The sequence below is a fragment of the Homalodisca vitripennis genome, chromosome 3, assembly GCF_021130785.1.
Source record: "Homalodisca vitripennis isolate AUS2020 chromosome 3, UT_GWSS_2.1, whole genome shotgun sequence".
NCBI classification, from domain to species: domain Eukaryota; kingdom Metazoa; phylum Arthropoda; class Insecta; order Hemiptera; family Cicadellidae; genus Homalodisca; species Homalodisca vitripennis.
In genome coordinates, this window is record NC_060209.1 from 22,129,465 (window position 1) to 22,144,604 (window position 15,140).

At 32.5% G+C, this 15,140-nt stretch overlaps 1 protein-coding gene across 2 annotated transcripts in view; it reads left to right on the plus strand.

The window, feature by feature from the left end:
* The window catches only part of LOC124356682 (gamma-aminobutyric acid type B receptor subunit 2), a 526,994-nt gene that overhangs the window by 466,831 nt on the left and 45,023 nt on the right, over positions 1-15,140 (plus strand). For both annotated transcript variants that reach the window (XM_046807824.1, XM_046807825.1), the window contains exons 10-13: positions 3,561-3,755; positions 6,443-6,503; positions 11,498-11,738; positions 12,956-13,091. In XM_046807824.1, the coding sequence (XP_046663780.1) occupies positions 3,561-3,755; positions 6,443-6,503; positions 11,498-11,738; positions 12,956-13,091 (633 nt within the window). The remainder of the gene's footprint in view (positions 1-3,560; positions 3,756-6,442; positions 6,504-11,497; positions 11,739-12,955; positions 13,092-15,140) is intronic.

Consider the following 15,140-nt stretch of genomic DNA (forward strand, 5'->3'; position numbering starts at 1 on the left):
CATGAAAATAATTTGAGTTATATTTACTTTAGGTTTTTTTTATCAAAAGGCTATATTAGTTTGATAATATGTGGTTCAGAAATTAAACAATTCTAATTGGTAAGTATTAATATTGTAATTAACATAGTAGTTAATGTGTAGATTAATATTTTGCTTGGGCTGTTCCAAATAATAGTAGTATGTGTAATTTATAGGTAATAAATTATTTATTATGTAATAGAGGTATAACCATTAATATTTTATCCAAAACCAAGGAATATGAAAACATAATTAACTTGCTAGAGAATATAAATTACATAAATTGAAGAGTTTCCTACAATTTAGGGGAGTTGTGGCAGGAAATGATAACGTCACAATCAATGAACAGTAATATTGATTTCAATAGTATAATTATACTATTGCTTGATAGTTTTGAGAAGTATTAAACCTATGTTTTTAAATTAAAAATTAACATTACAGATAATTTTAATAAGGACAATTTTAATATAATCCCAAAAATTAAAAAGTGAGGAGAAGGATGGTTTATACTTTTTACATGGAAATAAATATGAGAATTTGAGGCCTATGGTGATTAATGTTACATTTTATTTTCATAAGTGGTCAAATAATAAGCTCAGGAGTAAAAAATGTAAAACTATTAAAAAAAGACTTCATGTAAAAGTGCTATAAAAATAAAATAACAAAATAAAAAGTAGGAAAAATACAATTAATACACTACTAGAAGCTAATGAAAAAATGTAGAAAATTATATAATAGTGTGAAAATAAATTTTCTTCTCATCAAGATGAATTCCCATGTTAGTAATAACTACTTAAAGTTTACAAAAAATAAGTCAGTTTTAACAAACTTAACAAAGGCGAAATTTAACGAACTGACATACTTTTCTTTACACTCGTACGTGGAGCAGCGCCTTAAGATCTAAAATACACAAACAAACACAAAACTTAAAATATTAAACTATTATTGGCGCCTATTGCAAAAATAAGCTAAACGTGAAACTTTTTACATTATGTTTTGTAAACTCCTTATACTTACATTTCTAATTCATTGTCATGGCATTAAAACGAAATAAATTATTGCTATGAAAAACTTAGATCATTTCTGATTCTGCAGATAAGGGATAGAAATTAAATGAATTATTTCAATCTTTGAAATAAAAATTCGAACCATTTTAAACCACCAAAATACTTATTAAACAGTTAGTTTTCATATACACGTTAACAGATTGAAATATAATTTTTATCTAAACTATTATCTTGAGAGATGCTTCAATTTTGTGATTTTCTCACTTTTAGTTCATATTTATCCAATTGTCTACACAAGCGTAAATACAGAGTGTAAATTAAGCCGTGATAAGCCCGGATATATTCCACACGAATCGATATATCGATGTACAACCTGCACCACATTAATTAAAATACCTTTTTTGGATTTTTTGAAGGATACAAATATCCCTCCCCCCAATTTTTCAAAGGAGTGTAGGTTCGCTTTAAATTTTCAAATTGCAACCCTTATCTTGTGACATGTCATTTGAAAGGTAAATTCAAAAGAAACACAATGACTTAAACAAAACTACGACAATCCTAGCAAAAGTTATGGTCAAACAAACCCTTTCATCTAAGGGTGTAAATTAAGTCTTGATATACCTGGATATATTCCAAACGGATTGAGATATGTACAATTTTTAATACTTAATAAATTACTTGTTTGGATGTTTTTAAGGGTAAAATAAATTTTCAAATTACAATCTCTATCTTGTGTTTATACATATATATTTTATATTTATGTAAATATAATTAATAAAATATAGTTCATAAAAAATATAATTATTTGATCAGTGTTTAAATTTTTAAACTTGTATAAAGCATTAAACCTCTAAAACGTCTAAAAATTCTAGATTTTGAGCAATTTCTGTCTACGACAGGAATGGACAGGAAATTGATCCTTTGAACATTTTGAGTTAACCCTCCAAGTGGCGGTCATTTTTTCTTGTAGTGGCGGCAAGTTTTCGAGCCTCGTGCAAGGGTTTTTTTTTAAATTTATTAAAAATATAAATTAAAAGTAATATATATTGAAGTATATATTTTTGTGTTCAGAATTAAACATATAATAATATTATTATTTAAATTTGGCCTTAAAAAAATGATTACTAAAAATTTTTTCCATGATATTCAAAATTTACATTTTTTTTTTAATTTGGGGGGGACCATACCTAGCAAACCAAGTTATAGTAAGAAAGCTATAAAAGTGAGATTGCCATTTTGTGTCAAATTTATTCTAGTTTCAGAAACACATAAGCATTATACAAATTTATGAAACTATAATAACACTATATAACAAAAAGCAGCGATGCGCATAAATTGTGAAAATAGGGTGTATATGTAAGAGTTTGCTAATAAAAGTTTTACTAATACAATTTTACTTCAATACATGTTATATTGCATATTTTATTACTCAGAATGAAGTAAACTATACAGCAGTAGTAAAATAAATTCCATAACTTTTTTTAAGAGTCGAAAAAAGTTTCATTTTGTCATTACTCAAAACTTTTGCGAAAAATTTTCAAACAGCAAAGTATAAAATGTGTTTCAAAGCTTGTATTATATCCAAATTTATAAATCTATGGTTTACATATGATGGGAAATTTTATTTAGTTTTAGAAAACCATAAATTGTGTCTAAATATATTACATATATTTTGATTCTACAACTACATGTATTACTAAAATAACAGTATATAGCCTACGCGACTAACAATGACCCTGGAATGGTCCAAACAGTTATCATACATAACCAAAGAAATTACGGTAAATATATATTTGGTTGTGAAAATTGTTATTTCAGAACTAAAAGAGTGCCTAAAATAACGTTTAGTGAGTGAAAAACAATAACAAACTACGTGAAATGAACTTTAGCCAAGTCATTTTGCCATAGCCTACACAGATTCGATAATTCATCAAAATATTTCAGTAAAAAGAAATTTATTTATTCTAAAATATATTTATTTGCACTACTGCAATATCTAACAACTCACCACACACTAAACACAACACTAAAACACAAATAAAACTTACTAATAAACACGACTCGTCACATAAACAAATCAGACGGCATCGACAACATGGCGGTCACAATGAATTGCGTCATCTTCTTTTACGTTCCAAACTACGAACTTGGTACGTTGCAATTGCAATACAAAGAGGAATAAAACTATAGTATTCCTTAGGCTTTTTTTTTCCCGAATCCAATGGTGCATGAATCGATAAGTTGTCGGCATATACTGTAATGAGTGATTATGCAAAGGAATGTTTGTTCGTCAAAATTTTGACGAAAAACATTCAAGAATGGACCTTGTTCATCAAAATTTTGATGAACAACAGTTATAGGGTTAAAGCACCCCACAGGGAACATCCTTCCAAGACATTGAATAGGCCAAAAAGTAATTTCTGTCAACACAGATCTATTTTCAATTTTATTTTTAAATGGGAAAGAAGCGAGCTTGCTTATTACATGCCTTAAATGTCAATAAATTAAACAATTATCTTAAGTCATCTGTTGCAGAGGAATGACAGGTTCGTCTCCTCACTGCCTACGCCACAAAGCAGCTTCGTACACCAGACCTACGACGCCGTGTGGGCCATCGCCCTCGCCCTAAAGAATTCTCACCTGAACCTCTCGCACTACGATTATAGCCAGACGCAAATGGCACATCGTCTGTCCCACACCCTCGGCAACCTCAGCTTCTTCGGCATATCGGTCAGTCACTCTATATTGTGGATTTATTTTATATTGTTACTACCATTAATATACTACCAATCAACATATATTTACTTAGATAATCTAATACTTCAATACTAAGTATTTCTTATTAATATGCTATTTTCAAAGTAATAATTTAATTTAATAATGTATTTAACAATAATTCAGTAATTTCAATAATTGAATCGTAAAAATTAAGGGCTCTGTGGTGTAGTGGTAGCACACTCACCCGACAAGTAGCACGTTTGTTAATTCAATTTTTATTTAAATTAAATTCCGCTATTGTTATTTAAACAAATTATATATATATGATACATTTATAGCAATTATTTTACAAGTATATAGTATTATTCTAATCATAGTAATTGTGAACCTAATGTCTTCGACATCAGTAAAAACCCTTTTTTATAATTACCTTCGATAAGATCTTTAACTGTGGAAATCCAATCATTAGAAGAATTGTTTGGAGATTTTCGTTATAAGATTTTTATGAATGTTTTTTTTAATTTACTTTAAAAAATATAGTTTACAGCCTGACATCCATTTTGTTTGTATTGCCATAGTAACTATATTAAACCTCATGAACGTTTACGATCTTGGTCGTAGAACTACTATTTTCGGTTGTAGAATAATGGAAGATGTTTGATTTTAAATATAATTAATACGTTTCTTAGTGTTTTAAATACTTTTAAATGTTTTTAGAAAATAAATAAAACTATTGCTACACAATTAAACACTAAAACCGTGTACACTTTACAAAAAGATATTGGATGCGAATTGATTACATCTTTAAAAATAGACATACTCATAACTCTACGATCAAACATAAATGCGGAAAAGTGCAACAAGTTAATAGTTTCCATATGGCAAACGTCTTAAAAGCCGTTTTACTGCGGTCGGCCATTAAACAGTTCTAGAGAAATTTGAAATTGAGTTAAAACCAATACATTAGAAAAAGTAGAAATGTGCCTATGAAAACTTGACGAGAAAACTGAAAAATGCCTATTTACAGGTATAGGCTATATTTCGAAACAAATAATTACTGAACTGTTTTGGTCCACTTAACTGAATACCTTGTATTGTTGCATACAAATCTTACCTCTTTGGCGCTTTTGCGAACACTCTGGTTCTCAAAAATCGGGGCTCCGACCCACAAGAAAGTGATCCAAATACTTATATCAGGATCTCTTAGGATACAATTTACAAGTTAGGTTCTCCTTAATACTACTTGTTTACCGTGGGGTAATTCGTGCAGAGTTCAGGGCTGTCTGGTAGTAAGTCTATTTGCTCCAATCATCTTAGTGCTTCTTTAAATTAAACTTATGGATTGGTGATCTTTAATCCTGTATTTATTATATTCCATATTTAACAGCTCAACGTACTTTTATAATTAAAATCTGTTCCTGTTTTACAAAGCAATACAGTTAACATCTATTCTCTCTTTTCGCAACCGAATTAATAGTGGCGCGAAGGGCACCTGTATATCAATTTCAATTCTCTAGGTCTTTTCTATCAAGAGAATCTCACAGACGAAGGGATTGTTCTTTGACCTTCTCACCGTAGCGTCAATCGTTATGCTTGGATCAAGAGGAACGTCTGTACCAAGTTTAGGACTCTTGGACTTTTATATCAATAAAAGTGATCGCACAGACTTACAGACGGGTTGACGGACAACTAGATTCTAAGAAGAACCTGTCAGACCCTGAATAACATAATGTAATCAGGAGTATGTAATAAAGCTAAATCTCCCGGTTTTCCATATGTTATTATATTTTTGTCTGGCCTGTCTTGAATACGTATACATTCACGTACGCTTTGAACCATATTTTTACATTAAATACATAAATAATCGAATAATTCATAATTCGCTTATAATTCAATAAGAAAAACATTTTTTAGCAATATTAGGTTTATTTTAACATGATTCATTATTTTACTGCAATATTTTCTTCATTCACATTCTCAGAAACGTGCTTTATTGATGAAGGCTTGCAACGGTTCTAGAATGTTGCGTTTATGCACGCTTCTATGCACGCATAGAATAAAAAAGTATAAAAAGTAGTATAAAAAGAGTATAAAAAGACGATTTCGGTTACCATGCAGAACCAACGCTCGCTCAATTTGAGATACCTTCCCTAGCTCACCGCAAACAAGAGGTCTTAATTTCCGAATTTCTTACTTCATTTCTATACAGATTTTACAAGTAAATAATAATTATTAAGTTGTCAATCGACTTTGATTTTATCCTAACTTTTATACTGTAGAAGGAAAATAGGAACTTTACTCTCGTTGAATAGAGGATTTTTGGAAAGCTAAGCAACACACTTTTAAGTAATTAAAAATTGTTGGGAACCCTGAATATTTCAAATTAAGTTATGGATGACAATTAAAGATGACAAATGTTTGTAACGCTACAGATCCAGAACCAATCTATTACCCACTGCTTTCTTCACGCATCTAGTTAACCAAAGTGGATAGTAGTAGTTTGTTGAAACAAACTTACTTCTGTTATTTTTTTGTTATTGACCATGGCTGCAATAACTGGTATTAGAATAATACGGTCAGAGTAGAATTATAGCCAAATATTAACATTAGTCTATGTTATCTAAGTAATAATGTATGGTATTCGGGCAATGCTGATAGTTGAAAATGTATTTCCAATAATCAGAATCTTGATGTTTCAGGGCCCTGTTTCGTTCAGTGGGGCAGACCGCGTTGGAGTTTCAGCTTTTCACAGAGTACAAGGTAAAATGCGTTATGTCAAAGTATAAATGTACTGCATTTAAAATGCAGTCTAATTAAAAGAGTAATGTTTTAATAAATTACCCCAATATGAAAAATAATAATATTTATCAACCCTAAAATCATTGGCATGCACAGAGGAGGAGCCACAGCTGCACAGGTACCTGCTAATAAGTTGAATTTTTGTTATAAACTTTTTTGTGTGAAAATTATACCAGTACTGAAGTAAAAGTTATTTATCTCGCAGGTGCCAAGTTTAGACATATTATCTATATTGTTATGTTTGCAATGCGTAGCTCCTCTCTGTCCTATTTCCTACTGCCCCTCCTCGCCATCACTTGAATGGTGTATTGCCCACTGCAAAATAGTTCTGTGGTTTGTAAGAATTAATTGTTTAAAAACAATTGTCAAAAAGCTTCAAAATTCATAATTTGGAGTAAACTTTTTCCGGCGGTGGATCCGGACCCGTCAATTTGTTGTAATAACTCCCCTCCCTCCCCCAAACTTCCCGGTATGTCAAGAAATTCCAAATCATGAACCCTGATAGATAGATAGATAGATATTTATTGACCATTAAGCAATTACAAAAATTACAATAGGTCTTGTCAAGAAATTATAAAACTACTACAACCAGCAGTAGTATATATAGTTAATAAAAAATTCAAAAATGAGAGCAGACAACAACAAAATAACTTGCATTAGCCCCTGGTAGATTCTCACTGTTCAAGTAATATTCTAGGTAACCTTCTGAAATACAGTTACACATAAAAAATAACAAAATTACAAATAACAAACCAGTTAACAATAACCAATAAGATAACAGATATAACATTTTGAGTCATCACAGAGCAACAATTCAAATTAACAAGAACATTAACAAGAATAGAGGCTATAGATTAATAACAAGTAGTGTAACAAAGAACAGATAGCAAATCAACATATATTAAAATTAGAAAATAGGCCTATTATATTAGAAAACAATTTCACATTCAAGAAATTCATCAACAGAATACATAGGATTCAGTTTAAGCCATTTATACAGTCTGTCGGAGAACATCTTACCACATATTAATTTTACCAGGCACATTGGCAACTTATTATTCAGTTTTTACAAGTGTATGGTGATATTTTTGTGTCCTTGTCAATCTACATCTTGTTACATCGATTTTATTTCTAAACCTAGTATTATGAACATGGATATCCGACCTGGACTTAAAACTATCAACATCCTTTCTCACAATCTTAATTATTTCATAAATATACAAATTAACAACAGTAAGAATTCCTGTTTCTACAAACAAGGGCTTACAGTGTTCTTGCATCAAGGAGTTGGTCAAGATCCTGAGAGCTTTCTTTTGTAAAATTAAAAACATTGCCAATTCCTACACCATTACCCCAAACAATCAATCCATACCTCAGAGTACTCTCAAAAAAAGCATGATAGGCCATTCTTAAATAGACCTTAGGAACACTTTTCTTTAAACTACATAGTAAAAATATGACTCTAGACAGCTTCTTACAAACAAACTCAATATGGCATTTCCATGATAATTTACAATCAATGTGTATACCCAACAAATTTACATTCTCAAAGTATTCATCAGATTGATATGTACTATTCAATGATACAATCATCTTTTTAGTTTTTTCAGCGTTTAAAAAAAGACCATTGACAGTAAACCAGTTAACAGCTTTGTCAAAACTCTCCTGAGAGGTATGTTCAAGAGAATTAATGTTATTGTGACAAGAAACCAAGGAGGTATCATCTGCATAAACAGTCGAAAAACAGTCAACATTACAAGAAACATCATTAATTAAAATTAAGAAGATCACTGGCCCCAAAATTGAGCCTTGTGGGACACCTTGGTTAACATCTAATATCAGAGATCTCTTACCATTTACCTCAACCAGCTGTGTTCTATTACTAAGATAAGACTCAAAAAATTTAAGCTCACAATCTTTGAGACGATAATAATGCAATTTCTCAATAAGAATATCATGTGCCACACAATCAAATGTCTTGCTCAGATCACACAGAGTGACCCGAGCGGTGCGCTTCTCCTCCACAGCTAAGTACAATTCAGTCACAAGTCTATCCACTGCCATTATTGTGGAACAACCCTCACTGTAGCCGAATTGATTATCATTAAATAATTTAAATCCTTCAAAATAATTACACAACTGTATCTTTATGATTTTTTCTAAAGCCTTTGCCATAACAGGAATACAAGAGATGGGCCGATAACTGGCTGGTAACTTAGGGTTGCCTTTTTAAAAAATGGGAACAACTCTTGAGAACTTTAAACAATTAGGGAATACAACTTCAAGAATACACAGATTAAAACAATAAGTTAGAGGGACTAGAATAGAATAAATAACATAAATAAATAACTTACTGGTTAGACCATACACATCTTTACTTTCTGATATTTTGCCTGCGCACGCCTATGCCTACAGTATAGTCTTATCATAATAGTAGTAAATATGCATTATGTAAATGTTCATTTTGTGTTCAACATGTCTAATTATAGCACCTCGCAATGCGTCATCTAGAATGAATACAGTGATTTTTTGTGAATAAAAAGATACAGAAAAACATGTCTACATGTCATTTAACCTTTCGAATTTACACGTCTTCTGCATTTTTGGATTATAAATGTGCTATTCTATTGTTTATTGTAACTCTTTTTTAAATTTGATTTAATAAACAGTAGCCTCCAGAATAAGGAGAAACTTATATATCCTGTCTTGACTTACTGTACGTTATTTTTCATGGTTAAAACCTTATTACAAATCATAAAATACTTTTTACTTTGGGAATAAAGGCAGAAGCTAAAATAATATCTTGTTGGCTGAGCGTTTGCGAAACTTATCACTCAAGAGCAGAGGGGAATTGTAGCCTATTTCTATAGGCAACAACGAGTTCGAAGATGGTGCGTGTCACCTCATGGGATTTGGCTGAACATTTTTACATTGGTCTTATGAATAACCACAATGACAACGTAAAAATCTATAATAAACTAATTTTTAAAAGTGTAAAGTCATGTGACATCGTCGGTAGACTTCGTTACATTCGTTACATTTTTTCGAGTCCTTTACTACACCATTGAATCGGTTTATTTGTATATAGACAGGATAGTGTTTGATGATGGTGCATCTTCGTCCATGTAATTTGGCTGAGCGTCATTAAAGACTATCTCGATAAGCTGACAAAAGTCTTCTTCTACCTGCCAAGAATTTCTTTCCTGTCCGATTGTATGTCTGCCTGCAGGACTTGTTGAGAATGAATTGAACTATAGACTCCACATTTTGCGTCCAACTACAGTGAAGCTCGTTTTTCGTGGCGCGCGAAATAATTAAGGACGATCCGTAACAAACGCGACATGTGATCTGGCATATTTCTTGTAATACTTTTGTAGAATTCATTTAGCAAATCCGAAGTTTTCAGTAAGTCACGTCTAGTGAATTCAATGCTCGAAGTACCATAAAGCAATACATGAGCTTAATGTGGACGTTCGGGATTGTTCCCCTGCCTTGTCAACAATATTTTGAAATTTTCTTTTTTAGTTACTTTATCTAAGTTGCTCTTAAAACCTTGTTGGGCTAAGCTTGGCCATTTACTAATGGTACATCATTAATTGAATACGTAACTATTAAATTCAACGAGGGAATCCTACAGTTTTATATAGAATCCGAGCCACGTTGACTACGGTAATTGGTAGATAGCTCTAACTCAAGGTCCAAAGGAAAATTTAACTCACTACGACTGGGCTACCAAAACATCATTCCATGTCATCCAAGAGGCCACTGAAGCAGCCACTATGTTACATCGTGTGGCCGATTTCAGTGGAAGCAAACCTCAAATAAATCTCTGATCTGACCTCAAAGTACCTGTAGATGGATTATATGACCGCAACATAAAGCAATATTAAGTTGTTTATACATCCAGACAGGTCAACAAGATTTTATATCCCTTGGTTCCTCCAAAAATCATTCTGAGCTATCTATCCTTAATTTAAAGCTCACCATCACCCAGCGGGGATCACTTCTGGCTGGTTTATACCTTCCAGTTGAATCTAAAACTGGGCACAGCAAAAATCGATGTGTTACTTACATCTGGGCAACCCTATGGATGTCCAGGAGCGGCACATCACTAACCGCAAGTGTCGAGATACTGGGGTTCATGGGCAATTCGATAGGTCTAATTCACTGTGGGAGATGACTGTTGGAGTTGGTGGGGTTCGTTCCCTAAGTATCAGAGGTTCTTGCTAGCCTCAACAAGTGTGTGCCACCCCCTGCCTGCTTTGACTAGAGAGGCTGATTCAGAGCTGACCTCCCCTTCTTCCGGGAGGAAATGACTTTGAGATTAGTGCCCTAATTCTTCCTCATGATCTCGATAGGAGGCGGCCCCTACCCCCTAACCTTACACATCCTGAATATGCTGTCTCTCCGGAAGCAGCTCTAAGGATCTTATAGGAATAAGTACAATTTATAAGCTTCTTGTCCTACGAGAACAAAAAGAAGCTCACCATCTTGGCTTAGCTATACATCAGCAGGTGCGGGTGCAGGGTTTAAATGAGCACCCTTCATTAAGTCCCACACTTACATGAGTCCTGTTACTTTATTACATTCTTGATTTCCACAAGGGAATTAATCATAGGGAAGCTCAGCCATCACGACATGTTAGTGAATATAATGTGAAACTTGACTGCAGGAAAACGACTTTATACAATGGTCTAGGGACCAAATAAGTTCTGTTTTCTTTAATTTTTTTATCTGAGGAGATAACACTCTGATATTCAATAGATAGGACTGAATTTCCTGGAATTCGACGCAAGTGCGTTCCGAATGAATTCATCGAATCTCTTAATCCAACCAACTACCTTCCAATTATTTATAAACGAGGTTCTGTTTTAGGTAACCATGAAATTCAAGATTTGCTAGTGTAAGTATCTATTTAACCTTTACAACAGACGTGCTCTCTTGTTTTTTCATAGGTGGGAAGGTTGTGCGGATAGCGCTGTTCGATCCCACAACCAACACACTAGACTTTGCCTGCGAGGGCTGTGTGCGCATCGTCTGGCAGGGGTCGCAGGTTCCGATCGCTGAACGAGTATTCAAGCTCCGAGTAGTAACCATCCAGCCGGCAGCCTTCCTCGTGGTGGCCTCACTGGCCTCTGTGGGCATCACGCTAGCCTGCGCCTTCCTTGCCTTCAATCTCTACTTCCGCCGGCTCAAGTTAGTACAAAGCTCTACTCTGTCATTTCGTGGACAATGTACGTTATACGAGGGTCGTTCAACAAGTCCTTAGAAAAAGATAGAAAAAGTAGTTTTTTTGGAAAATACTGTTTTTATATCTCAGCATAAACTTCTTTCAGCGCTATGTATTTTTCAAATCTTTTCTCAAACATTTTTAAAACATCCAGAACTTTGATTTCGGAAGTTCCTCAAAATAAGCACTTCTTTGTTAAAGAAAACTTTTCGTTTGAAGTGACGCGTCGTTTTCCCAAGCCACTTTTTTTCAAATTCGGAAACAGGCAAAAGACAATGGAGTCAACAGCTGGCAAATACTGTGGATCTTGCAACGTTTCGAACTTCAATTCAGCCATTTTTGTGCCGAAACCTTATTGTTCTATTTTTCCTCGTTTAGTAAGCGCGGCGCAATGTTTTATCATTGCTCGAAACTCACTCTTCTCAATTATTGTACATAAACAAAAGTTGTTTACTTCAATCGTCAATAGCAAAAAAATTACGTGATGGATCGAGCTGAAATTTGGACAGCTGTCTAGTCAATAATGCTGCTTTGTCCATTCCTACGAGCGCTATCTCCAAGATGTTCTAAGGACTTATTGAACGACCCTCGTACTATAATCCACAATAAAAGTGTGAATCATGTTTAAAACATATACTACTCGTATACTTATGATATTTGCATGTAAAAATATACATCCTTATTATGCCATAAAACACAGAACATTTTTCTATTCAAGGCAACACTCATAAATTAAGGGTGCATATATTCCAGGAATCAAATAATAATCTTTGTAACTTTGTAAAGCATTCTATCGCAGCTCAACACGTCTAAAGTTGAAAATAAAAACTGGTTATTTTCTATAAAGTACAACATTTGAAGCCTATCTGCATATAACGATTAATTAATGTTTTATATAATGCACTTAATAAATTATACGGAGACGAAAATTTCCCAGGAATCATATTGTTCTTATTATTACGGTACTTATAATTCTCAATACTTTATATCTTAATCAAAAGATCCTTTCACTGTTTTACAGTATACTACAGCTTAAAGTCACTAAAGCAATAAATTCGCTATATAAACAATATTAAACTTCACGTAAAAGAATTTCTACCTCAGACATTAGTTTATTTGAATTCTTTTCAAGCATTGACTAATTTTTCCCACATTGCGTTACAACTGATTTATGTTCTGACAGGTACATAAAGCTGTCCAGTCCCAGACTCAACAACATGGCTGTGGTAGGCTGTATACTAGTGTATACTGCTGTTATCCTACTGGGCTTGGACCATGCCACTCTGCCTTCTAAAGCTGCCTTTCCTACAGTGTGTACTGTAAGTGCAAATAGGTCTAAACACCAATCTTGCATAAACCAACAACTTTGATATTTTTAAATTTTAATCAACTGCATAAGAATATAGAGACTTAAATAATTTTATATAAGCCCTTTCCCTCTATGCGTTACAAGGCATGAAATTGTCCATTGCAGAGATCATTAAAATAAAATTGTATTCAATAGTTACACCCACCAACTAAAATAGATGTGACTCTTATTCTTCATCATCAAATTAAAAAATGCAGATTATCTTTGGTCTTTCAATTTACAATAACATAATAACCCTCTAAATAATTTTCTATAAATAATAGTCTTCGAGATATTAAATTGTTAATACTTTTCAATTACACATGTTTTTGTAATGGAAAGTGATATTAAATATTTAAATTTTCATGTATGTGTCTTTTTTAAGCTTAAATTAATTGCAATGTTTCAAGTTATTCACGTTAAACCAATTGTGGGATGACTTTAAAAATAAAAAAAAACATACGGACAGATACAAACTAAGGGAAGGGAATCAGAATTTATTTTACATATGTGTGTTTTGTACCTACTGCCATTACCTGAAGTCGTGCCAACCTCTTAAGAGTATACATAAATTTCTTTACAAAACTTCGCCACGTAATTTGTCAGGTCAAGACAAGTACAAAAAGTCATATAACCAGGGCCGTACTCAGACAGTTTTTTCGGACAATTTTACTAGGACCCGGCCCCTCAGAGGGCCCGGCCGGATATCTTTATAGGAGCCCGCCAAATCAGAATACGGCCCTGCATATAACATAGTCATATCTTGCTTAGTTTTTAGTCTGCATGTTTGTGCTTCAGAGGGAAAGTATACCTTTTAATTGAATCATAGTATACATTTAATTATTAAATAAAATATATTTATTTGAATGCATTACATGTTGTTTTGCTTATTTGTGCTTTTAAATTTGTTTTATACCTTTATGTAACCAAATACAATTAATTAGACCTAAAATTAATAATCTTATTATTGCATTTTTTACTGTAAATGAGTTAATTTAATAAATAAGATAGACAACAATGAGCTAGTGCTGTAACTATTAAATTTATTTCATTATCAGCTAAAAGTAATGGAAGTTCAATTTAAACAAATTATCAACTACCAACCGTAATGCAAAGTCTCATTATTTGTTGCACTTTTAAATACTAACATTTCATCTATTAATGAATAGCATTCATTTTAAAACAGATTCCTTACATAGCAAATATGTAAAAGAACCTTTATAATAAATGTATGTCAGTAATTAGTTTTAAGATAACAATACTAATACTAGATACCTAGTATTGTGTAATTTTATGACACGATAGGCGCTGAAGGTGTTCGTAGAAATGTAGGTGTTCGTAGGCGCTGAAATGGAAAGAAAGTTATGTGCGTTAATGATCTTTAATAACAAGCATCGTCAGTTTCTCATTGTTCAGTGCTCCACATGCTATAATTGAACATACCTGGGTGATGTTAGCATGTACTGATCAGGTCTAAAAAATGCTAATTTAAGTACAAAATGTATCAATTTTTTCGAATGTTAAAGCGTATTAAAACATCATTAAGGCTTATATAAGGTATCCTACAAATAACACAATAAACTTCTCAAGTGGTTTCCTCTCATCAAAATAATGAAAAAAGTACAAATAAATATATGCCCGGAAACGCTTTGTTAGCGAGCTACGGCTAGCGAACAATTGTATAGAAATTCTAATAAAAGATTAGTAAAGATCAGAAATGTTTTGTTTTTGCGAAGAACGTTCATTTGATAAATATATATAACAGAGAAGACAGAAGTTCTATATATATATTGAACTTCTGTCTTATCTGTTCGCATGTGTTGATTTAATTAAACATAATTTATAACATAAGAATAAAATTATCTTCAAAATTACATTCTCTAAAAGTTATGGTTCAAAAGTTTGCGTGTGTTTATTACCCATTTTATGAAGTTAATGTACTTCAAATCCAAACAAAATATGTTTTTCGAGACGGGATTTTGCATATTTTGTCTGATATCTCAGAAATGGGTGGTCTTAC